Genomic DNA, 24,778 nt, shown 5'->3' on the forward strand with positions numbered 1-24,778 from the left:
TTATTATAAGATTATTATAATAATTTTTATAAGATTAAGAATATTATGCATGGTCTTTCTGGGTTATTGTTTGACCTCATTTTAGATTCTGATCTTAGTCCTAAATAGAGTTCCTGGCTGTCCTAGAACTCATGTTGTAGACCAGGCCGCCCTCAAACTCACAGAGATCCACCTGCCCCTGCCTCCCAAGTGCTGGGATTCAAGGCATACTCACCATGCCTGGCAATATGTAACATTTTGATACTTTAAGAATCTCATACATGAATACAATGTATTTTAGTCATATTTACCCCCTTGCTCCTTCTGCAACTCATCCTCATATAAACTCCTGTTTTTCTTTAATTCATTTATAATTTTTATTTAATGATTTTTGCTTTTTCCATTTTTAAAAAAACTTATTAAATTTGTGTAAGACTGTGTGTGTGTGTGTGTGTGTGTGTGTATTCACACACACGTGCCACCATGTACATGTGGAAGCCAGAGTTGGTTCTCTCCTTCTGCCACATGGTTCCCTGTGATTGAACTCAGGTTGGCAGCAGGTGTGGTGGCAAGTGCCACTGCCCCCTAGCCAAGACTGTGAGGAAGAGGAAGTGCACACGGTGCAGGTGCTACAGACACGGTGGCCCTTAACGGGTCTCTTGCTCATTTCCACACAGGCTCTGAATCTTCTGAGACACTTGAAGTCATACAGAAGAATCTCCCCACCAGTGGACCTCGAATACCAGTACATGCTGGAGCACCTGATAACTCTGCCGCCAGCTGCGCAGACTAGACTGCCCTTTCACCTAATATTATTTGGCACGGCACAGAACTTCTGGAAAATTCTCTGTATGCTCATTAACTTCTTAAGAATTTGACTAGGTAGCCAACTGATTTTTTTCTTACCATGTCCTTTTACTTCCCCTTCCAGCTTCAGAGCTCAGTGAAGAGTCACTCCCAACCCTGCTCTTAATCTCTAAGCTAATGAAGGTAATGGGTGAAGCATCCCGAGAGGGTTCTCGGTCTGGGCTGGAGGTCTTACGTTACTTCCTGCCTCACTGTCTCCCTCCTTTCTGAAGTTCTCCCTAGATACTCTCTATGTGTCTACCGCCAAACACATGTTTGAAAAAAACCTGAAGCCAAAGCTCCTGAAGTCAGCACAAGGCAGGTCCTCAACCCTGATGAGCAAGGAGGTGGATAAGCTCATGCAGACCTTGGAGTCATACCTCCTGTCCATTGTCAACCCCGAGTGGGCCGTCGCCATTGCCATCAGTCTCACCCAGGAAGTCCCAGAAGGTGTGCAGCCCTCTGCTCTCAGGACAAGGAGTTTGTTGTTTGTTGGTTTAAGATTTACTTATTTTATGTGAGTACACTGTAGCTGTCTTCAGACACATCTGAAGAGGGCATCGGATCCCATTACAGATGGTTGTGAGCCACCATATGGTTTCTGGGAATTGAACTCAGGACCTCTGGAGGTGGCTCGGGTACAGCAGTGACTTGTTTGAAAAGATATCCAAGAGGACAATATGGATGGTGTTATGCCCTTTGTCCCCATATTCACAGAAACTTCCTAGGAATAAGAATCTAGTTGTGGACTGGAAGCTGAGGAAGGATCTCTGTGGCCTTTGATTTTTGTGTTGTACCCTTCTGTCCCATTTACCTCAACTTTAGTTTTTACTGACTGTTCATTTATAGTTTTAAAGTTCTTGCTGCCTTGGTAACATGTATTGTCTCAGAGGATTCATATCTCCTCATGAACCTTCGTCCTTCCAGGCCCCTTCAAGATGACTAGTTTGAAATTCTGCGTGTATTTAGCGGAGAGATGGCTACAAAACATCCCACCTCAGGTGAGTCAAAACTAGAAAACTGAAGTGCCTCTTGCTGTTCTGCCGAAGCCGTGATTGCTTAGCATCTGTCTCATCATGGGCCTGAGGTCACTAAAGATGGAGTCTATCTCCCTTGAGATTTTTACAGTCGGGCTTCCTTTCCATTTCAAATGCTTTTAAAGGATGAGACGTGTGAAAAGGCCAAGGCCTTGCTGAAGAAGCTTTACCTCCAGTCTCGGCTCTCGGGAACGGAAGCTGTGCTCATAGCCCACAAGCTGAACAATCAGGAATATTTAAGAGTGGTAGGGAAGCCAGCGCACCTCATCGTGAGCCTCTACGAACATCCCAGCATAAGCGAAAGACTTTGTAACCCGTCTGACAAAGCTTATCCCGGTGAGGAGGAGACGCCAGCTTCTGGTCCAGAAAAATTGCTGTCTTGTTTGCCAGTTGTCTTCAGCCAAGAGCTTGAGTTTCACTTTTGTACTTTTTTATCTTCGTTGTCTTAGATATCCATGCAGCAGCTAAAGAAATAGCCGAAGTCAATGAAATTAATTTGGAAAAAATATGGGACATGTTGTTGGAGAAATGGTTGTGCCCCACAACGGTGCCCGGTGAGGTGAGTGAGTGAGTGAGTGCTCCCAGCCCAGATGTGTGCTTAGATAGGAGCTGAGTTTGTGTTCTACACAATACAACCCTGCAAAGAAGGACACAGACTGACCTTTCTTCCTCGCTTCCTCTGAGACAGCGTCTCTCTGTGTCTCTCAGAGAGCTTGCATAGTTTATCCTAGTACCTCGGCTGCCGTGTGCTGAGATCACGGGCCTGCACCACCACACCTGACTCAATCGAAGATTTACTTCATTCTCTAACTTTTTATTCATTTCTCTCCATTGGAAAATATATTACATATGATATTCTTGACCCCTTAAGTATCGTGCTGCATAAATGATGTTAGTATATGATATTTGGAAGAGTAAGACATTTGTTTTGCCTTTATAGGTAGTATTAATTTACTTGGTGTGTGTGTGCGTGTGTGTGTGTGTGTGTGTGTGTGTGTGTGTATACAGAGGTCAAGAGACAACTCTGTAGAGTTATTCTCTCCTGTCTTTACAGGTTATATTAATTTAGATACACATCTTGGCTTAGTTGTCCCTTTTTCTAATATATATGGTTCTTTTGTAGTTACTAGGGGAAATATTTTGAGAATACAGTATAAAGTGCTCTGCATATTCATCCTTTATCTTATCTACCCACCCCTACATGTTAACTTAATAACCACTGATGGTTTCCTAACATGTTTTAATCATGGGAGCACATTAACAGTTTTGAGGGGTATGGGCCGATTGTTTTTATAAAATGTCATTTTTGCTTTGCTCATATTTTTCTGTGATTTAACCTAGGTTATGGGCTTTAGTCATGCTGTATAGGTGCTGTATAGGTGTTGTATAGGTGATGTATAGGTGATGTGCTCTTCTCAGCAGAGCACCGCAGGCAGCTCATGATGACAATGTTTTTAGAAATAGCGAATCTCGCCGGGCGGTGGTGGCGCATGCCTTTAATCCCAGCACTTGGGAGGCAGAGGCAGGCGGATTTCTGAGTTTGAGGCCAGCCTGGTCTACAGAGTGAGTTCCCGGTTAGCCAGGACTACACAGAGAAACCCTGTCTCGAAAAAACCAAAAAAAAAAAAAAAAGAAATAGCGAATCTCACATTTGTAGAAGGAGCTAGCAGTCTCAATCCAGATTTTTCAATAGTTTCTCTGAATTTTTAGTTAGAATTTTATAAGTAAAGTCTATAATTCTGTTCTTACGTAGGAAGATAATATTCGTGAAATGTATTTATAAAAAATGGTATAATTACTATGAAATTAAGTACTTATATTTAGTAAATTTGTTCAATTTAGGGTGCTAATAATACGTTACCCAAATTAGTTTCATTTCCCAATCGAAAGCAGTTCTGCTGCAGCCTCCCAGGTAGCTGAGGTTAGCTATAGTTGGCAGCCAGTTTTTATTTGTTTTTGTTTTATTGTTGTGGTTGATTGATTTTTTTTTGTGCTGAATACTGAATTCATTGAATGCTAAGCCTGTACTCCACCACTAAATTATGTCCCCAGCCCTTGGCATTTAATTTATTTTTTAATCACACCCAAATTGCCGGAGGGAGTTGGCTCTCTCCTACCATGTAGGTCCTGGGGAATGGACTTGGGTCTTCAGGCTTGGCCAGCAAGTGCCTTTACCTATGAGTCAACCTAGCAGCCCTGTTGGATTTTAGTTAGTAGCTTTTCTTTTATATTAATTTTTCATTTCATGCTACAATGTGCTGGTGCTGTTTTGTCAATAGATTTTGAATATCTCAGGCTAGACTCTTGCTCACCATGTAGCTGAGGATGACCTAGAGTACCTCCCAAGTGCTGGGGTTAGAGGTGTGTGCTATCACACGTGATCTGTGCTGTGCTGGGGTTTGAAGCCAGTGGTCCATTCTATGGTGCAAATGCCTGCCTGAGATCCAGCACTAGCCCCATTCTACCAAGAGCAGTGACAGCTTCCGTGGAAACAGAATGTAAGCATGTGTCTAAAACCAGCATTTCTGTGTTCCAAGTGTCACATAAGCTCAGAGCAGTCAGCTGGAAGGATCTGGCAACTAAGAACTATGCCTTACATCAAACCTGGCACAGTGCTTTCTGAGTCCTGATGAATACACGTTAAGTTTACAGATGACTCATTTAAACTCTCTGGAGTAGCACAGTGACAGAACACTTGGCTGGCATGCCGAGACCCTGGGCACCTGGGAGGCTGAAGCATGGCAGGAGACAGCCTTGGCTACATAGTAAGATGGATTGGGATTAAAGGTGTGCGCCACCGTGCCAGGCTCGGTTCATTTTAAAATTTATCCAACAAATGTAAACTCCACAAGCACCCAAATGTTTGTTTCATTTACTTTGGCCATGGGTGTACTTAGAGGTACTCAGAACGTATTTCTGCGTGAGTGAGAGCAGACCCTTCATCTAAGCAGAAGGCATCATCAAGTAATTAATCACAGTATGTTGTCCACATAAACACAGTTTGCTTTTTGTTTTTAAAATCATTTTATTATGTATATGAGTGTTTTGTTTCCATGCGTGTACATATACCACATGCATGCCTGATGCCTGCTAAGGTCCAAAAAAGGTGTTTGGTGCTCTAAAACTAGAGTTAGAGATGATTGTGAGCCACCATGTGGGTGTTTAGAGTCAAACTCAAGTCTTCTCTGTAAGAGCAACAGTGCGCTTGACTACTGAGCCAGTTGTCCAGTCCCATAAACATCGTTTTGTAATTTGGGTTTTTTGTCTGATATACTACACGAAGATGAGTTTGTGTAGTCACAACCTTTAGTTTTTAACTTGTATTCTTCTCTGTTTTCAAAGCAAGCATTGGAGTTCTTTGAACTTGAAGAGGATGAAGTGCTACATAGGTATGCATTCCTTCATTGTACTGTCCTTGGCACCCAGTAGGGATCTTATCAAGAAACTGATGGGACGTGGCTCAGAGTCTCGGAGAAGAATCGATGCTCGGCCCCAGGGGCGGGAAGGGAGTCAGTAGCCAAGACTGTGGATTTAAACCCCTGTGAATGTTCTCAGACTTCTCCAACAGAGAGGGCCAAGCAAAGGGAAGCTCTTCTATCAGCCAGAACCTTTGCCCCGGGGCCCTGTGTGTTCTTGAATTCTAGAAGATGGCATGGCTCAGATGTAAGACACTGTATCCTTTGTCTGAGACCGAGATCTTCAGAGTTGTATGCTTGCCATTAAATGTGCTGAGTCTGGGTGCTCTTGGCTGTTCTATTGAGAAGACTATATCTAGGCTTGAATCAGAAGGAATGCAGTAACTCATTGCCAGTACTTCACTCCAGCATGGGAAGAGGGCGTAGTGGTCGCTGCCAGCTTTTTACCATTCCTGGCCTAGACCACAGGTAGCTGAGAGACCTAGGAAGCTCTGTGGTTTCTTCTTTCTTGAAAATCAGATAGTGAAGACAGATTTGCAAAGCCCAGAACAAGAAAATAATTGTTCCTAGTTTTGAACAGAGATGGCTCCCTTCCTACTCTCTGCCCTCCTTTGCTCTGGACCCCACCCCATGCTGCTGTTTGGAGATGGTGGATGTTTGAGAGGAGGAGTTATTACTTTTACTTGCTTTTTTAGTCAGGGTCTAACTATGTACTGAAGAGGCCAAACCTACTTCATCTTGGGACCGGCCTCCATCTTAAAAAAAAAAAAAAAAAGCCTGAGAACCTGACCTACAGCTGAACCCAAGTAGCAGAAGAACCCCATGGCTTGTCCTTGGCCCATACCTCAAAGTTATTCCTTAGCTGCTTCCTACCAACAGTCAATCCAAGATTAGTCTGATTGTTTCAGATGTACTTTGATACCGTTTGTGATTGTTCATTGTCTTGCTTCAGTGCACCCACCTGTTGGATTACAACAGTCATTCTATTAGATGCTTGCCAGGCTGAACACCCCGTCGCTTGCCCCATTTTCCTATAAAACCCTGTTTTAATGAGGGTTTGGGGCTGCTTCACCAAATTGTCCTATGGGTTGGCTTAAGAGACCCTGATCTGATTACATTGGAGTCGGGTCCTTGGTGGTCTGTTGGAGTTCATAAATGCTTCTAGGCACAACATAGGTAGTAATACTGACCTTAAACTTGGAAATCTCTGCCCTAGCCCCCCCGACCCAGTGCAGAGATGACAGCCATGCAATACCAAGCCAGGCTTCTCTCCCAGCCCCCCAGACAGGGTTGGTTTTTTTGTTTTTTGTTTTTGTTTTTTGGGGTTTTTTTTGTAAGCCTGGCTATCCTGGGACAGAGATCTGCCTGCCCCTGCCTCCCAGGCACTGAGATTAAAGGTTTACACCATTACAGCAGGCTTCTTGCTTAGACTTTTAAGGGTAGGTGCACCTTTCCAGCTCATAGACAGTTCCTGGCCTATTTAATGGAACCAGTTATATGGAAAGCCTTCGAAGCAACCCAAACAGTGACAGAAGAAATGTCCAAAGCATTGAGATATCAGAACTTCTGTCTTTTCCATCTGAAGGCTCCCTCTCCTCCGGCTTGTTTGTCTAATCCCTCTGGGCCTTCCTAGGAATGGCCTGCCAGCCCTAGGGCTAGAATCTAAAAGGAACCACTTACAAGGTCCTCTGGGTCCTGTGAAAACAGGTTTTCCCATGTGTGACACCCACTGTGCTGTAAGCTGGGGTTTGTGTCAGTTTCATCAATAATACTGGAAGGCTGAGCGGCAGTGGCTCAGAGGAGAATCCTGGAAGGCAGCTCACAACCATCTGTGACTCCAGTTCCAGAGGGTTTCTTGTTGTCTCCTGGCCTCTGCAGACACAGACACACACAACAGCACACAGACACATAAGCAGGCAAAGCATGCACACACACACACAATAAATTTAAAAAGGTTAAAATAAGAGAGACTAAACCTCCTCTGAAAGGGGAAACAAAAATGCCATCTGCCCGCATCTTCCTGGCTGACAGCTAGGATGTTGTCATTTACTGTGGCCAGAAACACAGCTCCATTGTAGTGGGAATCTATCTCTTAAGTTTAAAAAAATGTCTTTCTCTTTTTGTCCTCCAGAGTCGTGTATCTCCTCCAGGCTCGTCCAATTGATTACAGCTCGAGAATGCTGTTTGTATTCGCCACCTCAACTACCAGTGTAAGCTCTAGAGACTCGGTCAGAACCTGTGGCCATCTCTGCTTGACATTTTCCCGCTATGTAGTTCTCACACTTGGCTTCATAAACACAATTCAGATAACACTCACTAACACACTTGTGGGTTATTTGATAAGCAGGGTCTCTCCATACACCACGCTCCAGTTAGCACTCCAGACACAGCATCTGCTCAGCAGGCCACATGATGCACCTGCAGTAGCTCTCAAAGGTGCACTTTGTGGTGATTAACTCCCTGTTCAGTCAGCACTCCTGATACCAGGAGTCTATGCAAACCAGCCTTGGGAAGCTCTGCCTGTCTCCATGGCCCTGTATGAACCACTCTGGCCCTAATCACCCACTAGCTTCTCTACCTGTGTGAAACTGCAGTCTCCAGGAGGGGACACACAAACTCTTGAGTCTTTGGGAATTTTCCTATAGCAATTCTGTTGGTTGTTTGGTGTCGAGAAGGGTGTTTTTGTTGTTGTTGTTTTTTGAGACATAGTCTTGGTTAGACTATGTAGCCTAGGTTGATCTCAGACTCTTGGCAATCCTCCTACCTCAGTCTCCTTAGTACTGAGGCAGCAAATGTGAAGTATTGCACCTAGCTAACGGTGTCTTGTGAAGCAGCTAGGGTAGGTGGAGGGTGAGGAACCACAGGGTACATGGTCCTTAGAAGGACGAGAGGAACGTCTGAGATCCTGGATGTACGCTCACCATGGTTCTTGATTGGAGTCTGTCCTTTAGTCATTCAATGGCCAGTTAGCACAGGCTAAGCAGGGAGCTACTTTCCTCCTGATGTACTGTCTGTAAGCAAACTGTTCATTTTGTTAAGAAGAATATTAATGAATGCATCATCAGTAATTAATGATGACATGTATTCAGAGGTGAGTTTGTTGACGTGATATATACAGAAGTCGAGGAATTAAGAATATTAAACTTTATTGCTTTATCAAAAGCATTTCAAGGGGAAGGCCGCTTTGGTGTCCAGTGCTAGCCGTGGCTGGGTCTCAGGGGTTCCTTCCAGGGGTCACGTTGAGCTGCTCGGCTCTGTGCTGGCTAAGAGCAGAGATAATTGAACTCAAGTAAAGTGGAAAAATAACCAAGGGAAGGGATGTTTTTTACCTAAGTAAGTCAGCTGCTTGACCGAGGCTGCAGGTGTACAGCTTGACTCTCCAAACCTTTTGTTTTTACAGACACTGGGCATGCCCCAGTTAACATTTGCCCACAGAGCACGGGCTCTTCAGTGTCTCCTCTATTTGGCTGACAAGGAAACAATAGAATCTCTCTTCAAAAAGCCCACTGAAGAAATGAAGTAAGTAGAGCTTGATTTATTGCTTTTGAAGGAGGCCAACAGATTTTATCTGCTTATATCTGAACCATTACTTTTGAACCCTTGATTGAATTACATGGATGCTACTGGTTGCTATATAGCTGCAGGCCTGTTATCTCGATTGTTAATATTTAAAAGCAAAGGTGAAACAGGCCGATGAGAACATCTTAGCAACATTTAGAAACTGACTGTTTTCCTGTTCAAATAGATTTCTGTCTTAGCTGTATCCTGTGAAGACGCCTGCAGCCTAAATGCACTTGAAACAGCAAGCTAGCCCTGCCCCGGCAGCAGTTTTGGTTTTAGATTTAAGTGTGAGCCACACGATGACTCTTACAAGTACCTCTGCTTTCCAGATCCTACCTGAAATGTATAACTTTCCTGGCCTCATTTGAGACATTGAATATTCCCATCACATATGAATTATTCTGCAACAGTCCCAAAGAAGGCATGATTAAGGGCTTGTGGAAGAACCACAGCCATGAACCGATGGTATGTGTCACCGGCCATGGTGCGCCTGTCTTTACATATGCAGTGTGTGTCACCCAGTCATCCACCACCCTTCAGGTGCCCAGAGACCCTTTATCCCCAGTAGGTCCAATGCCCTAGACCTTTCTGTAGGTTTGCAGCCTGCTACATGAAATGCTAAGGCAATGTGGCAGGTCTTTTCCATTCTTCTTAGAGTACATAGTCATGCTTGCAAGCAAGAAAGCACTGTTCGTACTCCCTTCCAAGGCCTGCCCTGGAGGGAGGGGTTCCATTCTCTCTTACCTAGTTGCCTTTGGGAGACTAGTCACAGATGTGGTTGGAGCTGGGACAGGCAGGTTGGGTTTTTTATTATTATTAAATTAGGAGCTGGACATTAGGGCATTATTTAATTAGGGCGTTAGACATTTATAGGTTATTGTCCATGTGTTTTAAAAAGGTACCCTGCCTTTTCAAAAGGCTGATTGGACTGACTTAGCGATGTCTCAAAGCAGTGTGATTTTATTGTTTTCTTTGGTGTTGTGGCTTTTAGGCAGTACGGTTGGTGGCAGAGCTTTGTTTAGAATACAAAATCTATGACCTGCAGCTTTGGAATGGGCTCATGCAGAAGCTTCTGGGCTTCAACATGGTAAGACTTGGGTTTTCCTGATGTACAACATCCTAACATATTCTGAGCTAACACCAGCTATTGATGTATATTGATGCAAACATCTGTTCTTGGGCTCCTGCCAGACTTCAGGAGTGTTAGAGGAAGTCAAACTCAGAACGACTTAGGGGCTGGGAACATAGCTTGGGTGGCTGCTTGACTAGCAGAATAAAGCTTGGCTTCCATACCCAGCATCACAAAAAACAAACATGGGTCCCGAGTCAGTAGTCCCAGCAGTCAGGAGGTAGAGGGTGATGCTCATTTGCATATCTAGTTCGAAGCCATCCTGTGTTACATGAGACCCTGTCCCAAAAAGAAAAAGAAGTTAGAAGTGGCAGTACACCTTCAATCCTGTCACTTCTGAGACAGCCCAAGAAGTTAAGGCCAGCCTGGGCTGTGGGTGAGGCCCTTGCTCAAAAATGGTTCTTTAAAAGGTCTAATACTTTGTGTTGGCGTATTGAAATTTAGTGCTTTGGGAGTCTCATTTGGGAATTTTCTTTCCTTTCACAGATTCCTTACCTGAGGAAAGTTTTAGCCTACATCTCTAGCGTCCATTCGTTATGGCAGGTGTGTGCTTTTCCATTGAGGTACACGTCATTAAGTCTAACCTTTGTGCTAGGTAGTTTATGGGTGTCTTGCATGGAGACATCAGCTTCTTCCTTCGTAAAGAGCGAAGCGGATCGGCACAGGATGGCGTTCTGGCGGCCTCAGCTGCTGTTTGGCCTCCGCCGGGGCTTTGGCTTCTGTGTTCCCAGGCTGCATGAGTCGCCTGGCCCTCCTCTAGCATTTGTTTCAGTGGCATTGATTTTATTTTCGTGTCGGTTGGACCGCCCCCTCACGGACCTTACAGATCTTCAAAGTTGGGGTCTCTCTCTGTTCTGTCTTGTTCAGTCTCATGAGTTGTGCACTCACAATCATCCTACAGAAGTAGATCATGTAGGGGCCAGTGAAGTGGCTCAGTGGGAGAGGCACTTGCCACCTAGCCTCACAACTTGAGTTCAAATCCCGGGTCCACTTGGTAGCAGGAGAGAAGCAACACCCACAAGTTGTCCTGTGACTGGTGTATACACACTTCCTTGCACATGTACACACAAGTTTTTAAAAAGTAGGGAATTTAGTCTCAGTTTACTAGAAAAGTATGAGAATATTTTAAGTAAAACAACAATTCTCCTCTTTCTAGAGACACTTTCCTATTACACAAACATGGGGAGGGATGTACAGAAATGCATTTTATGTTTTTAAAACAAAACGTTTTAAAGGGCTATTTTTCGTCAATTATGTGTATGTGTGTCTAGCTGTGTGCTCATGAGTGCCATTCCGGAGAAGGCCAGAAAGGGGTATTAGATCCCCTGGAACTAGTTAAAGGTGGTGTGAGCCGCCCGACTGGGTGCTGGGCACTGAGGCAGCAATCATCTTTCTCAAAGGTATGCCATTATGTGGTCTTTACTATGGTTATGAACTTGAACAACCATCACTACTGGCTAATATTAAACTGTTTTCCTCTCTTCAGAAAGAAACCTCAGAGTTGGGGCTGAGAGTTGGGGAGGCATACATGAGGCCAGTCCTCCAGAACTGCCAGAAGAAGAAAAAGATCCCCCATAGCTGGCAACCATCTTCCCCTCCTTTTAACCCCCAGACTCCTCGTCTTTGTATGGCTTTATTTGTTTTAGACATTTCACATCAAGTGGCTCACATAATGAGCTCCATGTCTGGCTCCTCTCCTGTAACCTAACGCTACATTGTGACAAGTGGCTCACATAATGAGCTCCATGTCTGGCTCCTCTCCTGTAACCTAACGCTACATTGTGACAACATTTTCCTTCTTCGGTTCTTTTATCACCTGTAACAATAACAGACCCTTGATTTCCGTGAGGGTTACATGAGGATTCCACCACCCTGCAGGCGCTGTGATTCTTGCTTCAGTGTGTGTGTGTGTGTGTGTGTGTGTGTGTGTGTGTGTTTGTGGGTGCATGTGTGCCACATTGTGTGAGTAGCAGTAGGATGGCAACTTATGGAAGTCAGTTCTCACCTACTACACAGGTCCCTGGGGGCAAACTCCGCTCAGCTCCTCTAGCCTGGCAGCAGGCACCGCTACCCACTGAGCCAGCTGGCCAGCGTATTTTAAGTCAACTCTGGATTACTCATAACGCCTAACACTGTATTTAACACTGTGTAAATAGTTGTCATACAGCAGCATGTAGTAATCACACTCAATCCAGGCATGTGAAATAGAGGTTCTAGTATCCTAGACATGGATTCTTCAGTGCCCATATTTCCACAGGTTCCCTACTTCAGCAAAGCTTGGCAGCGTGTGATCCAGATCCCCCTGCTCTCGGGTAAGTGTCTAGCCTCTGAACACCCACAGTAGCAATTTGGGGTTGTTTTGTGTTAAGACAGGGGTTTTGCACTATAGCCCAGGCTAGCTTTAAACAGCTTCAGCCTCCCAAGGGCTGGGATCACAGGTTGAGCCACTATGCCTGGCAGATGGTACCATTCTGATGTTCAAATGCTCATGTGTTTCTCACCTTTTCTCTTCAGCTTCCTGTCCTTTAAGACCCAGTCAGTTAGCAGACTGTTGTGAGAGTCTCGTTGCTGTCCTTGAGTAAGTAGATGCATGCTCTCTTACCAAGAAAGATTTTTTTTTTTTTTTTGCTTTGAAGTTCCTTTCCAGTGGGCATCTCTGAACACAGTGGCCGTATCCATAGTTACCTCCTAAGCTCCAGTCATGTCCTGTCTACCACCATTTGTCATGTTCTTTTGTTTTGTTTTGATGTAAGGTCTATATAGCCCTGGCTGGCCTTGAACTTGTCGTGTGCTGAGACTTTTAATCCTCCTGCCTCCACTTCTGGAGAGCTGGGATTACAGGTGTGCACCACCACACATAGCTTCAGAAACTATTGGTTTTGTTTTGTTTTAATAAAAGGCCTCACGAAGCACAAGCAGGCCTCAGAACCTATGTGCTTTAATTCTTCCTGCCTCCAGCCCTCGGGTGCCGGTTCTGTGTAGTGCTTTGTGCATTCTCGGCAAGCGCTGGACCAACCAAGCTCCACTCCCAGCCCCAGAAACAGTTTATTCTTGAGTAGCATGAGTTTCGCATGCCCTCCCATCTTTGCCCACCATAGCACACTATGTGCTACCTGCCCATTAATCACTTGGTGGCTGTCACAGCCCTTGTGTCCCAAGTAAGCCTTCTAGTTACTGTCGCTAATATTTTATTGTGCCTCGTTTGTAGATTAGATCTTGTTACAAATGTGTATGCATAAGGAACTAGGTTTGGGGAGAATCCACAGATACAGATGTCCAATGGCGGAAGTCTTGGAATAGAATCCCTACAAATAAGAAAGGGGTGACTCTCATGCCTTTTCTCAAGAAAGCTAAGCTAACATTTACTTTCATTAAATGCACCTATTACTTTTGTAATCCCTACTTTCCACGTGATCTGGAAAGTTCTCTCATAAGTTTCCTCAGAAGCTGATGTTCACTGCACTCTGAGATTGGTGCCTGATATAAGTGTAAGTTTGGGGTGCCTCTTCTTGCTAAGTCCTAGAGTCTTGTCACATGGACCCTGGGCGTCTAGGAATTTTACTTGTTTTTGTTGCCCCAGCACCACCCCAAGACAGGGTTTCTCTGTATAGTCCTGACTGTCCTAGAACTCACTTCATAAACCAGGCTGGCCTCAAACTTGGAAATCCTCCTGCCTTTGCCTCCAAGTGCTGGAATTAAAAGTGTATGCCACCATGCCCAGCTTGAGCGTCTAAGAATATATCTTATGCATCTGCAAGTGTCTAGACATGGCAGTGTCTAGTCTGTGTCCTAGAAGATTTTTTTTCTATGTGGAATGCTCTCAAAGGCTCTTTCCTTATTAGTAAGAATGTGCTGCATATCAGTGCATAGGCATTTAAAGTAATTGGCAGTGGACAGGAAACATCTGTGGAAATGGAGAAAGGTTAATATGGTCTAGTAAATCTGCCAAGCCATTAACTAATTACTGCGCCCTCTCAAAGATGTCCAGTTTCAGATGACCTCGACATGATGGGAATCGCCAAGCAGTATGTCCAGTTAGAGCTTCCCGCTTTTGCACTGACCTGTCTAACGCTCATGCCCCACTCTGAAAAAAGACACCAGCAGATCAAGGTATCCTGTGCGTGCGTTGTTCCTCTCAGGTTGCCAGGACATACTGTATATCCTTCAAAAGATACTGCATATCACTCAGAAGAGGGCATTTTCTTTCACCAGACCTGTAAAGCATAGATACTCGGTGTGGGTGAGGCAGGTTAGTGGGAAGTAACAAGACTGATTGAAGTACAGCTGAGGGATATCTCGAAATGAGTTCAGCCATTATTCTGTTAGCTGTGAGAAACTGATTTTCTTGGCAGAGCAAAGTGAACGGAGAAGAACAGTGTTTTAGCAGGCTGTGTGCACTGAGCAAGCCAGGTGTGGCCGGGTGTTTATCATGTTTAATGCCAGCACTCAGGAGGCAGAGGCTTGTGGAGCTCTCTGAGTTCCAGCCCAGCCAGGGTTGCATAGTTAGACTTTTCTTTTCTCACCAAAAAGATAAGAAGGGAGGAGTGGGGGGCGTTGTGATCAGGATGCAAAGTGAATTAAAAAGAAAAGAAGCAGAGCCGCCTTTTAACCCTTAAGCAGGCTGGACAGGGCCTGAGGGGAGGTAAGATAGAGGCTGTTGTAGGCCTCTAGCTAAAGCCGGAGGGAAAGATCTCCTTGGTAGGGGGCTGGTCTTCAGATTGAGTGGGATGAGGATGCCTCTGAAGAGGGTTTTGGTTTTTTTTTTTTTTTTTTTTTTTTTTTTTTTTTCTTCCTTTTGGTTTGGTTTTTCTTCTTTTTTGGTCTTCAAGACAGGATTTCTCTGTGTAGGCCAGGCTGTCATGGAGTGTACTCTGTAGACCAGGCTGGAGCTGGAGAGATGGCTCAGTGGTTAAGAGCACTGGCTGCTCTTCCAGAGGACCCGGGTTCAATTCCTAGTACCCACATGGTAACTATAGACCAGGCTGGCCTAGAACTCAGAGAGACCCACCTGACTCTGCCTCCTGAGCGCTAGGATTAAAGGTGTGTGCCACCACTGCCCTGCTTGAGACAGAACTTTTAAAATAACTAACCCTTAGGACAAATGCTTCTGAACTGTCTCCAGTTATCCACCTCCCTGGCTGGATAGAGCAGCAGTGGTCGGGATAAGCAAGCACATGCTCTCTGATTTGCCATCTGTCTCCCATCTCATTCGCATGCTGTCAAGGCCGTCTTCACTGGTCTTTAGCTGTATTGATTACTCAAAGGCATCTCACTACTTTTCAACTTCAGGATTTAAATAAATTTTGTCACAACAGAGAAAGCTTGATAAGCAGCTTTATCTTTTGCATAAGTTGTATTTAAAAAAAAAAACAATGTTTTTCTCCTTGTCTGGGTAATTTTTTTTTTTTTTTTTTTTGTCAATAGAAGTACCTTAGAAATGAAAGCATCTAATTTTTTTACATTTTTAATAAAACTGATGAACTTTTAGTTTAAGGAAAAGCGTGTGTGGGAATGACCCCGAAGGGAATTACAGAGCCCCAGTAACCCCACTCTCCTTCCTCTGGTCTGGTTTTGTCTACCCTTCCTCTCCCCCACCCCCACAACCACCCTTCTTTCTTGAGACCAAGGTCTGGTGAGCCAGGCTGGCCTCAAATTCACTGTGTATCGAGGACAGCATTCCTCCTCCTGAGTGCTACAGGTACACTGTGTCCAGTTTCTTAAGTCCGAGGCTAGAGCACGGGGCTTTGTGTGTGCTGGGCCCAGCGCCCAAATTACATCTTGAAGATTTTTTTTTTGTTTGTTTGTTTTGTTTTTTTTTGAGACAGGGTTTCTCTTGTGTAGCCCTGGCTATCCTGGAACTCACTCTGTAGACCAGGCTGGCCTCGAACTCAGAAATCAGCCTGCCTCTGCCTCCCAGGTGCTGGGATTAAAGGTGTGCGCCACCACTGCCCGGCAAAGAATTTTTAAAAGCCTCCCAGACTTAACATCACAGCAATTACTATCACGATTCTTAAATTATGTTTTGACTTTTGTCCTAGAATTTTCTGAATTCATGTGATGCTCGGATCATTTTACAGCAGTTAGAAGAACATATGAACACTGGCCAGCTAGCAGGGTTTTCACAGCAGGTAGGACAGTTCTGCTTCACTTCTGCTCCGTCTGATCACAGGAGGGAATTCTTATCCCCCAAATTACTGTTCTTCCACTCTGGATTAAAAGCTCAGTTTTTTAATAGTCAGTTACCTGGCGGGGGCTGGGACTTAGTGTTAGAGAACTTGCCTAACGTACTCAAGAAACTGGATTCCATCCCCAGCATTACGTAAAAATGTAAAAGACAGGTGCCCCAGCTATCTCGTTTACTGTTGTGCCCACTGGAGAACTGTACCCATAAATACTGGTAATTAGATCCTCCTCCTCATTAAAAATAAAACCCGAGCACATAACAACAGTGGGTTTCTATTTGTGTGCTGTGCTAGGCCACACCCTCTCTCCCGCAGCCTTACTCCCAGAGCTCCAAGAATTCAGTTTCTGACTGTCAGAAGTCTGTGTTTCGACAAAGGACTTAGAATTAAACACATTTTTAATATCATGATAACTGTCATTCCTCAGATTAGAAGTCTGGTTCTGAATCATCTCGTAACTAAGAAGGAATTTGGGGTTTTGGCAAAGACAAAGTATTTTCAGTTGTTGAAATGGCACATGATAAACACCGACCACATCACTGAATTGGTAAACTATTTGGCAAATGACTTCAGGTGAGTTAATATGGGAGGAACCTCAATTTACTGGAGAGAGGGAGGGGGAGGGGGAGAGAGAGAGAGAGAGAGAGAGAGAGAGAGAGAGAGAGAGAGAGAGAGAGAGAGAGCGCCATTATAAAGATGTGTGGTCGTATACCATTTGAGCCTTAGCATTCCTACACATTCCTAGAGTTAAGATTACTACAGCTTGGAACCTTGGGACATGAATCTGTCATCCGGTAATTAAAGGAGCTGCCTAGATCCTCAAAATAGGCGTCTCATTGTCCCACTCTGAACCTTAAATTACAGCTTGATTCCTTAGATGCTTGCTTGAGCATTGCTTGCTAGTGTTATGTAACACGTGGTTCTTGCTAAGCTTGGTTAGCTAACTGTGTACACCCACAAGCAAAGAAACAGTAAGCTGCTTGGGCTGCAGCCAAGGTTGCATATGGGAAGTAAACAGAAGGACAGTACCAGCGATGCTCTGGAAGGGAAAGCCAGAAGCAGTGGCCGTGGCTCTTCCCCCGTTGGTCACTCTGTGGTGCCCTGTCTCCTCCGCACACCATGATTCTAGCTGTTTATTCATCCTCAGACCCAGTCATGAGTACATTGTCCTTTATGAGTAAGTGATCATTTTAGTTACAGTTGATCCGTAGAATAGACTATATCTATGTGAAGAATACAGCTTGCATGTTTTGACATCAGTCTACGCTGTGACATCATCATCCCAGGAATCTCCGGCAAGGGTCTCCTCACACCTGCCTTGTTCTTTCTGGTTCCAGTTTAGATGAAGCATCAGCTTTGATAACTGAGTATTCAAAACATTGTGGAAAGCCTGTGCCAGCAGATGCAGCTCCCTGTGAGATCCTGAAGGTAAGCCAGCTAAAGACTGCCTCAGGTCAAATCTGAGATCATCTGTATACTTTTAAGTTAACCCGTGTGTGTGTGTGTCTGTGTGTCTGTGTTTTTGTGTGTCTGTGTCTGTGTGTGCACGCACACAGTCCTTCCCGTGGATTCTGGGGATCAGTGCAGAGCGTCAGGCTTGCCTGGCAAGCATCCTTCCATGCTGAGGGCCTTGCCATCCCTGCCATTTCTATTTTGGCCTTTCGGTTTTGCATCAGTGAGTGTGACTGCACGTGCATGTACACTCACTTACTGATGTGGGCTTCCTTCCGAGCACTGTGTTAGGCCAGCATCACAGTGTATCTCCACACACCTGCATGGTCTTGATCCATCACCCAGTGTCCTAGTATGGTCTCTGGATGCAGGTAAAGTGCTGTCAGGAAGGTGTGTTCTTTATGCAGAAGTACATGCTAAAAAAACATCATTTACGATCATGGTCACCTTTTGTTTTGTTCTGGTTTGTGGCTTTTTTGTTGTTGTTGGTTTTTTTGTTTGATTGGTTGGCTAGTTTTTGTTTTGTTTTGTTTTGTTTTGTTTCCTAGACAGGGTCTTACTGTGTAGCTCTGGCTGTCATGGAGCTCACTGTGTGGTCCAATCAGGCCTGGAGCTCACTGAGATCCACCTGCCTCTGCCTCCTGAGTACTGGGATTGAAGGTGTGCACCACCATAGCTAACATCTTTATCAGCCACTATGTATACATAGTTTTCTTACTCCATTTGATTTGCTGACACCAGCACCCCCAGAAACATTAACAATGGGTTAGTTGTACTAGGATATTAGAGCCATCGTGATGTCACTAAAGCCCACAGGCTAAGTGACCTGCCAGAGTCATTTGCTGCCTAATGGCCCAGCTGTGACCGGAGCCCCAGGACCTCTTGGCATGCCACAGTGCACCCTTCCATAAAGAACTAGCTGTGTTCCTGTCAGCTGTGCTCTGTGACTGTGTTCGTTAGACACTGTGACAATTACAAAGGAGCAAAGGCTTGTTTTGGCTCCATTTCCAAGATTGCAGGCCACGGCTACTGGCTCCTCAGCCTGTTGCAAGACAGAACATGATGTCACCAAGCTGCTGGCCTCAAGACAGAGAGTCAGGCAGGGAGTGGCAGGGGTGGGAAACTCCTGTCAAGGCACAGCCTTGTAAGCCGAGTCCTCTAACCCAGCCCAGCTCTAGATATCACCACGTCTCGTTGGTGCCAGCAAACTGACTTGCAGTCATTGTGGAGTAGTGGCACCAGGTTGAGATTGGTGACACCATGCTGACACTGTAACAACACAGTATTAACTTTAAAAACATGGAGAATATGGAGACAGAATATGGAGACAACATTGTAACCCGTAAAGTCTGTTTTTCTCTAGTTGTGCCTGTCACTTGGAGGTGCTTGTATATTTGTATTTTAACCCTGTGGCTGAGCCTTGTGCTCGGTAACTTGTCTAAGAGTTTCCTGTTTTAAAACCTGAAGCAGGGCTGGGAAGATGGCTGCTGCCAGGTCTGAGTGTGTGAGCCTGATCCCCAAGACACCGGTGAAAGACCAGAGCCGTCCACAAGGCTGTCCTCTGGCTCTCATGCACACACACACACACACACACACACACACACACACACGTACGTAACCATGGTGACAATGAAGCAAACGCTCAACACTCATGAGTTATTCTTCTGTTTTTTTCCCCCCATTTAGACATTTCTTGGTGGATCATAGTAAAACAAACAAGTTTTCAAAACCAAGAGGAAGTTTGGAGTCTGCCACTAATTAATCCTATTTATTGCAGCTTACAAATTGTGCAATCTGTATTTCATTATCCTGCAAGGAATAAATAAGACATTCAATATGGGCATAACTGACTTGAGTATCTCACATGATGAAGTAATAAATATTTTGATTTTGGTTTCTTGTGTAATTTGTAGGGTTTTTGTTTTGGAGTTTTAGGCAGTGGTGGGGGAAACAGAGGTTGTTTGGTTTTTTGATTGGTTGTTTGGTTTTTGAGACAGGATTCTCTGTGTAGCCCCAGCTACCCTGGAACTTTCTCTGTAGAGCAGGCTGGCTGTGAACTCCAACATCTCCCTGCCTCTGCCTCCAGAGCACTAGGATTAAAAGTGTGCACCACCACTGCCTGTCCCCTCATGTGAGTTGTAGTCTGGGGGAGGGGGCTGCACTATGCATGAAGGGAACAAAATGTAAAGCTAGTTTACTTTCTCCAGCAGTTAGGAACTCTGACAGCTTCTAGGACACCTAGCTCAGGTCCCAATACCCATCTGGGAACTCACAACTGTTAAATCCTATAATTCTGATGTTCTCCATGGGTGCCAGGCATGTACATGGTTCATATACATATGTATAAGAAGCTCCCTTTCCCTCTTGAGAAATAACCCTATATTTAACTTGCTATTTCCTCCATATATAAAAATCCTGCCTTGGTTTGGGGTGATGGTTCCCTTGGTAAAGTCTGTGCCATGCAAGCATAAGTGACTGAGTTCAGACCCCAGCACCTACAGTAGAAGCCTGGTACTATGGCTTGCGCTCCTTACAGAAGCGTCCCTCAGGATTCCTAGTCAGCCATTCTAGGAAATGGCATGCTCCAGGCCCAGTGAGGGACACTGTGCCAGAGACTTAGATGGAGAAGCAATTGAATAAGACACCACAGGTCAAGCCATCATACAAGTCTGTGTGCACACACATGTGCACATGATAGTTGGCACTATTTTTGAGTAATTTTTATTATGTTCTTATACCTCTCACTCTCCCTTCTAACCTTCATTCCACCCTGATCCCTTCCAACCCTCAACACTAGCTAGGAAGGAAGGTTAGAGGGGGAACTGGGCAAAGACCTCTTTTTTTTTTTTTTTTTAACATTTATTTATTTATTATATATGAGTACACTGTAGCTGTCTTCAGACACACCAGAAGAGGGCATCAGATCTCATTACAGATGGTTGTGAGCCACCATGTGGTTGCTGGGATTTGAACTCAGAACCTCTGGAAGTGCAGTCAGTGCTCTTAACCACTGAGCCATCTCTCCAGCCCAAAGACCTCTTTAGACTACTTCCTGCTGATCAGAGGCAGATAGTTTCCTTGGGGCAAGTCCAACCTTTGTTGCCATGGTTTCTCGAACTTCCTTTCATCTCTTTGCTCACTATCACTGGACAAACCGCAGCAACAGCAAGCATCTGCAGCTGGCAAAGGTCACAGCCCTGCTAGTGCACTAGACAAATCACAATCACCTGCTGTGAAGCAGCCGCTCATCCCACACCTGGGATTAAAACAATCCTATATGCACACAACATAACCGAGCTTTTAAAGAAACCAAAATTCTCACTACACATGGTAGTAAATTAACCAGCTCCTTAAGATTATTCTCAGTTAGTGTTTTATATAATTTTAGTCTTTAATTATGTCAATCAATTGCCATACACAAAGATGGAAGACACCTGATGTGCTAGGCAGGAAAAGGGTTGAATGCCAGGGATTGCCTACAAGGTGTTAAAGGAACTGAAAGAGTGCCAGGCATGGGCTGGAGAGATAGCTCAGCAATTGAGGCACTCCCAGATGAGGGGTCTACCACTGCCTGGGAAAGTGGTGTCTACATAAGATGAGGTTGGGGTCATGCTTCTTGACATAGGGAAACTGAGGGGCTGCCTATGGTACTCACAGAATGGCACTTGTCCATCCCTGCCCTATGGTATCTCCAACGCCTGTCATCCTTTTCAAGATGTAACTGCTTGCATGCCGGTTTGCTGTCCACTGACTCCATGGACCAGTGACCAGAGTCATTCCTGAAGTGAATTCTCTTATCACTTGGGAATCTTTGGTCTATGTTGCAAAGCATATTCTTGTCGAATTAAGAGACACTGATGAAGCAACATAGTGATGACTTTCAAATGTATACATTTTTCAAATGTATACATAAAAATAACATTAACCCTGGCTGCCTGGAACTCGCTGTTTAGACCATGTTTCCCTTATACTCACAAAGATCCGCTTGCCTCTGTTTCTGAAATGCTGAGAGTAAAGGTGCACACCACCACACCTGGCCAATAAAGTTGTCTAAAAATGGACTGTTGTTTGTTTTCCTTGTCTCTAGACATCTTACCTGGCTGACCCTAGCTGTGTGGCTCAATATGGCTTCAACCTTATGGTTTTCCTGCCTCTGCCTCCCATACTCATGGTAAAGTTATGTTTTAAAGTTTTGGGATAGAGCTGGTGAGTTTGCTAAGCAGATAAAGGCAGCTGCCACCAAACCTGATGACCTGAATTTAACCCCCAGGACCCACAGTATAGGAGAGAAGTTCATCTTTGACTATGTTAGTTAGAAGTTCTAGGATACAAGAGACTATGTAAAGGTAAAATGAAAATTGTTTTCAGCTGAGCATCGAGTTCATGCCCTTAATCCAAATATCTGGGAGATAGAAGCAGGAGGATCTTTTAAATAAATAAACACACACACACACACACACATATGCCAGCCAAGCATATAGCCCTGTAATGAGAGTTCCTACCTAGCATGTTCCAGGATCTAGTGTTAATTTCTGGTACTGCTGGTCTCCAGGTTGTATTTTTTTACCCTCTAAATTTACCTTGAAAGCAAAAGTCAGGTGGAACACGAGCTTCTGGGAAATAGAATGTGCATACTCTGTGCTGTTCCTCTAAGTACAGCTGTAAACTCTACACATGAAACAGAACCGGAGAAATACAGCTGGCCTCAGATCGAGGTCCACACATTTATTTGGTGGCATCTTGCTATGTAGCCCTGGGTTTTCTTTACAAACACCAATGAGCGCTGCTGGGGAAAGTCCCAACGAAAGGTACTTTCTGCAGCCAAGGGACCAGGGCAGAAGCAGCCTGGTGAGATTTCTGTACTTGTCCAGGCACATGCAGAAGCATAGCAGCATCCCAACAAAACATCTGGCAGTATACTTCAAATGGGTGAGTGACAGCAGTCAGTCACATGTTAGTAAAACTAAAAACCTGTGAGTGACGTCTGGAAGGCTACAGGAGAATCTACTGGCTGCTCAGAGAGAAATGTTTCAGTCTGTTCAATGTTAGTTTCAACTTCCCATGAAGATTGTTCATTTAAGGCAGTGGTGGTGCACACTTTTAATCCTAGCATTCCAGGGGCAGAGGTAGGCAGATCTCTGTGAGTTCAAGGCCAGCCTGGTCTATAGAATTCCAGAATAGCCAGGGCTACACAGAGAAACCCTGTCTCAAAGGGGGGGGGGGGGGGGAATGCTCATTCGGTGGTGTTAGCCCTAGCTGGTCTGAAAGGCCAAGGAATTCTCTTGTCTGCCTTCTACCTGCTGAGATTATATAGAACACAAGCCACAACCGTTACTCTGCAGATGTGTTATCATACACTCCAGGTTGTCCTGGAGTCCATCTTCCTGCATCTAGGGTTATAGGTGTATATCACCAGATCCAGCCAATATGCTTTTATTTTGCATAAGAAAATGTATATTTTTTTCAAGTAGACAGTCAATGATAACCAAGGAAATGAGAATAATGCATTTTGTACATGCTCGGCAATGCAAAATAATTTAGCAGTGGTGTGAGCCGACAGAGTCAAGGCAGCAGAAACCAATACAACAGCAGCAACTTAGGATACAGATATATATTTTCATATATAAATATGTATTTCATATCATGTTTATATATTTCACCAGAGAAAAAATAGCAGCCAAGCATTTTTTATGATTTAATTTAAGCATGTGTATATGCATACACATGCATGTGGATGCAAATGTTGTTGGAAGCCAGAGGAGAGTGTTGGATCCTCTAGAACTGGAGTCAAAAGTGGCTGTGAGCCATATGGCTTCTGGTGAATCTCTGTACATGCTCTTAACTGCTGAGCCATCTCTCCAGCCCCTATCAACCATTGTTTTGTTTAGTTTTTGAGACAGTTTCTCTAGGATAGCCTTGAACTCAGATCCACTTACCTCTGCCTCCTAAGTACTAGGATTAAAGGCGTTCACTAATGTACCTGATGTACTATAAGCTTTTTTAGAAAAATACAAGATTTTAGTCTTTCTTATTTGCAGAAAGAGTCTTCTTACCTTACTCAGGCAGGTCTTGAACTTCCTATGGGTTTTTTTTTTTTTTTTTCCAGGCATGATCCTTAGATTCTCAGGTGTGTTATTTTCTTTTCTTTTTTTTAAAAGATTTATTTATTTACTTATTTTATGTGAAGAGGGCATTGGATCCAATTACAGATGGTTGTGAGCCACCACGTGGTTGCTGGGAATTGAACTTGTGACCTCTGGAAGAGCCAGTGCTCTTAACCCCTGAGCCATCTCTCCAGCCCCAAAGTATTGTTTTCAATGGTTGCCCGTTCTGTCACTGGTATTGGGAAAAGACCACAGGCTTGAGAACCAGGCATGCTCAGGTTACACAGCTGCTTCCAACTATGGGTAGATTAGCTAGACTGGTTTGTTCAGGATTCCCGAGTACATGCTCATATCCAAAATGTAGGATAACATATCTCCTCCATGGGCTGGGCGGAAAAGTGATTTAGGATATTGACCTTTGACCTCCTCGTAACACATCCCCAGGATCTCTGTATCCTTCACTACTGAGTGTCCACTCAACATTTAGGTGGAGGATGAGATACATCTCATGAGTCTAAGCTGACCTCAGCTTGCCATGTATCCAATGATAGTGAACTCCTGTTCCTCTTACCTGTACTCCCAAGACCCTGATATTAATTCCCAGGGCCTACATGGTACACCGAGTTATCCTCTGACCTCCACATGCATGTTGTGACGTACATGTACCCACACACTTATACCCCCCCCACACACACATGCACACTATGTTTTATTAAAGATACATTCCCAGGACAGGCTTACTGGATACTACACACCTGCACTGCATTGTTGGGAGCCGACTTTAGTAGAAAGCGGCTAGATCAACTTTGCAGCCATCTGGAACCATATACCCTGATGAAAGACTTGGTTGTCAAAAGCCTATAACAGCTGAAGCACACTCTGATAAATATATTGTTTATCCCACATAGCTTGTTTTGCTGTTTAGTGACCTCAGCTGTATGGTGCACGTGGTGAAGTGTTTTCACCTGTGTTCTCCTGCTTGTGTATATAAATACCTCAGAATTCCCTTCAATAGAAGAGACTTGAGAAAATAGAAGGAGAGACTCAATGGAAGAGACTTGAGAGGCTTGAG

General features: G+C 44.5%; 1 protein-coding gene across 1 annotated transcript in view; it reads left to right on the forward strand.

The window, feature by feature from the left end:
- The window catches only part of Kntc1 (kinetochore associated 1), a 72,952-nt gene extending 53,444 nt beyond the window's left edge, over positions 1 to 19,508 (forward strand). The window contains exons 45-63 of the mRNA XM_076922854.1: positions 657 to 828; positions 911 to 969; positions 1,059 to 1,275; positions 1,753 to 1,826; positions 1,988 to 2,198; positions 2,312 to 2,421; positions 5,205 to 5,251; positions 7,410 to 7,488; positions 8,679 to 8,797; positions 9,169 to 9,304; positions 9,831 to 9,926; positions 10,455 to 10,511; positions 12,226 to 12,280; positions 12,483 to 12,546; positions 13,949 to 14,078; positions 16,007 to 16,096; positions 16,578 to 16,723; positions 17,488 to 17,578; positions 19,289 to 19,508. Coding sequence (XP_076778969.1) covers positions 657 to 828; positions 911 to 969; positions 1,059 to 1,275; positions 1,753 to 1,826; positions 1,988 to 2,198; positions 2,312 to 2,421; positions 5,205 to 5,251; positions 7,410 to 7,488; positions 8,679 to 8,797; positions 9,169 to 9,304; positions 9,831 to 9,926; positions 10,455 to 10,511; positions 12,226 to 12,280; positions 12,483 to 12,546; positions 13,949 to 14,078; positions 16,007 to 16,096; positions 16,578 to 16,723; positions 17,488 to 17,578; positions 19,289 to 19,309 — 1,974 coding nt within the window. The 3' untranslated portion in view covers positions 19,310 to 19,508. The remainder of the gene's footprint in view (positions 1 to 656; positions 829 to 910; positions 970 to 1,058; positions 1,276 to 1,752; positions 1,827 to 1,987; positions 2,199 to 2,311; positions 2,422 to 5,204; positions 5,252 to 7,409; positions 7,489 to 8,678; positions 8,798 to 9,168; positions 9,305 to 9,830; positions 9,927 to 10,454; positions 10,512 to 12,225; positions 12,281 to 12,482; positions 12,547 to 13,948; positions 14,079 to 16,006; positions 16,097 to 16,577; positions 16,724 to 17,487; positions 17,579 to 19,288) is intronic.
- Positions 19,509 to 24,778: the final 5,270 nt, after the last annotated feature.

This window comes from Arvicanthis niloticus, chromosome 24 (assembly GCF_011762505.2).
Source record: "Arvicanthis niloticus isolate mArvNil1 chromosome 24, mArvNil1.pat.X, whole genome shotgun sequence".
NCBI lineage: Eukaryota > Metazoa > Chordata > Mammalia > Rodentia > Muridae > Arvicanthis > Arvicanthis niloticus.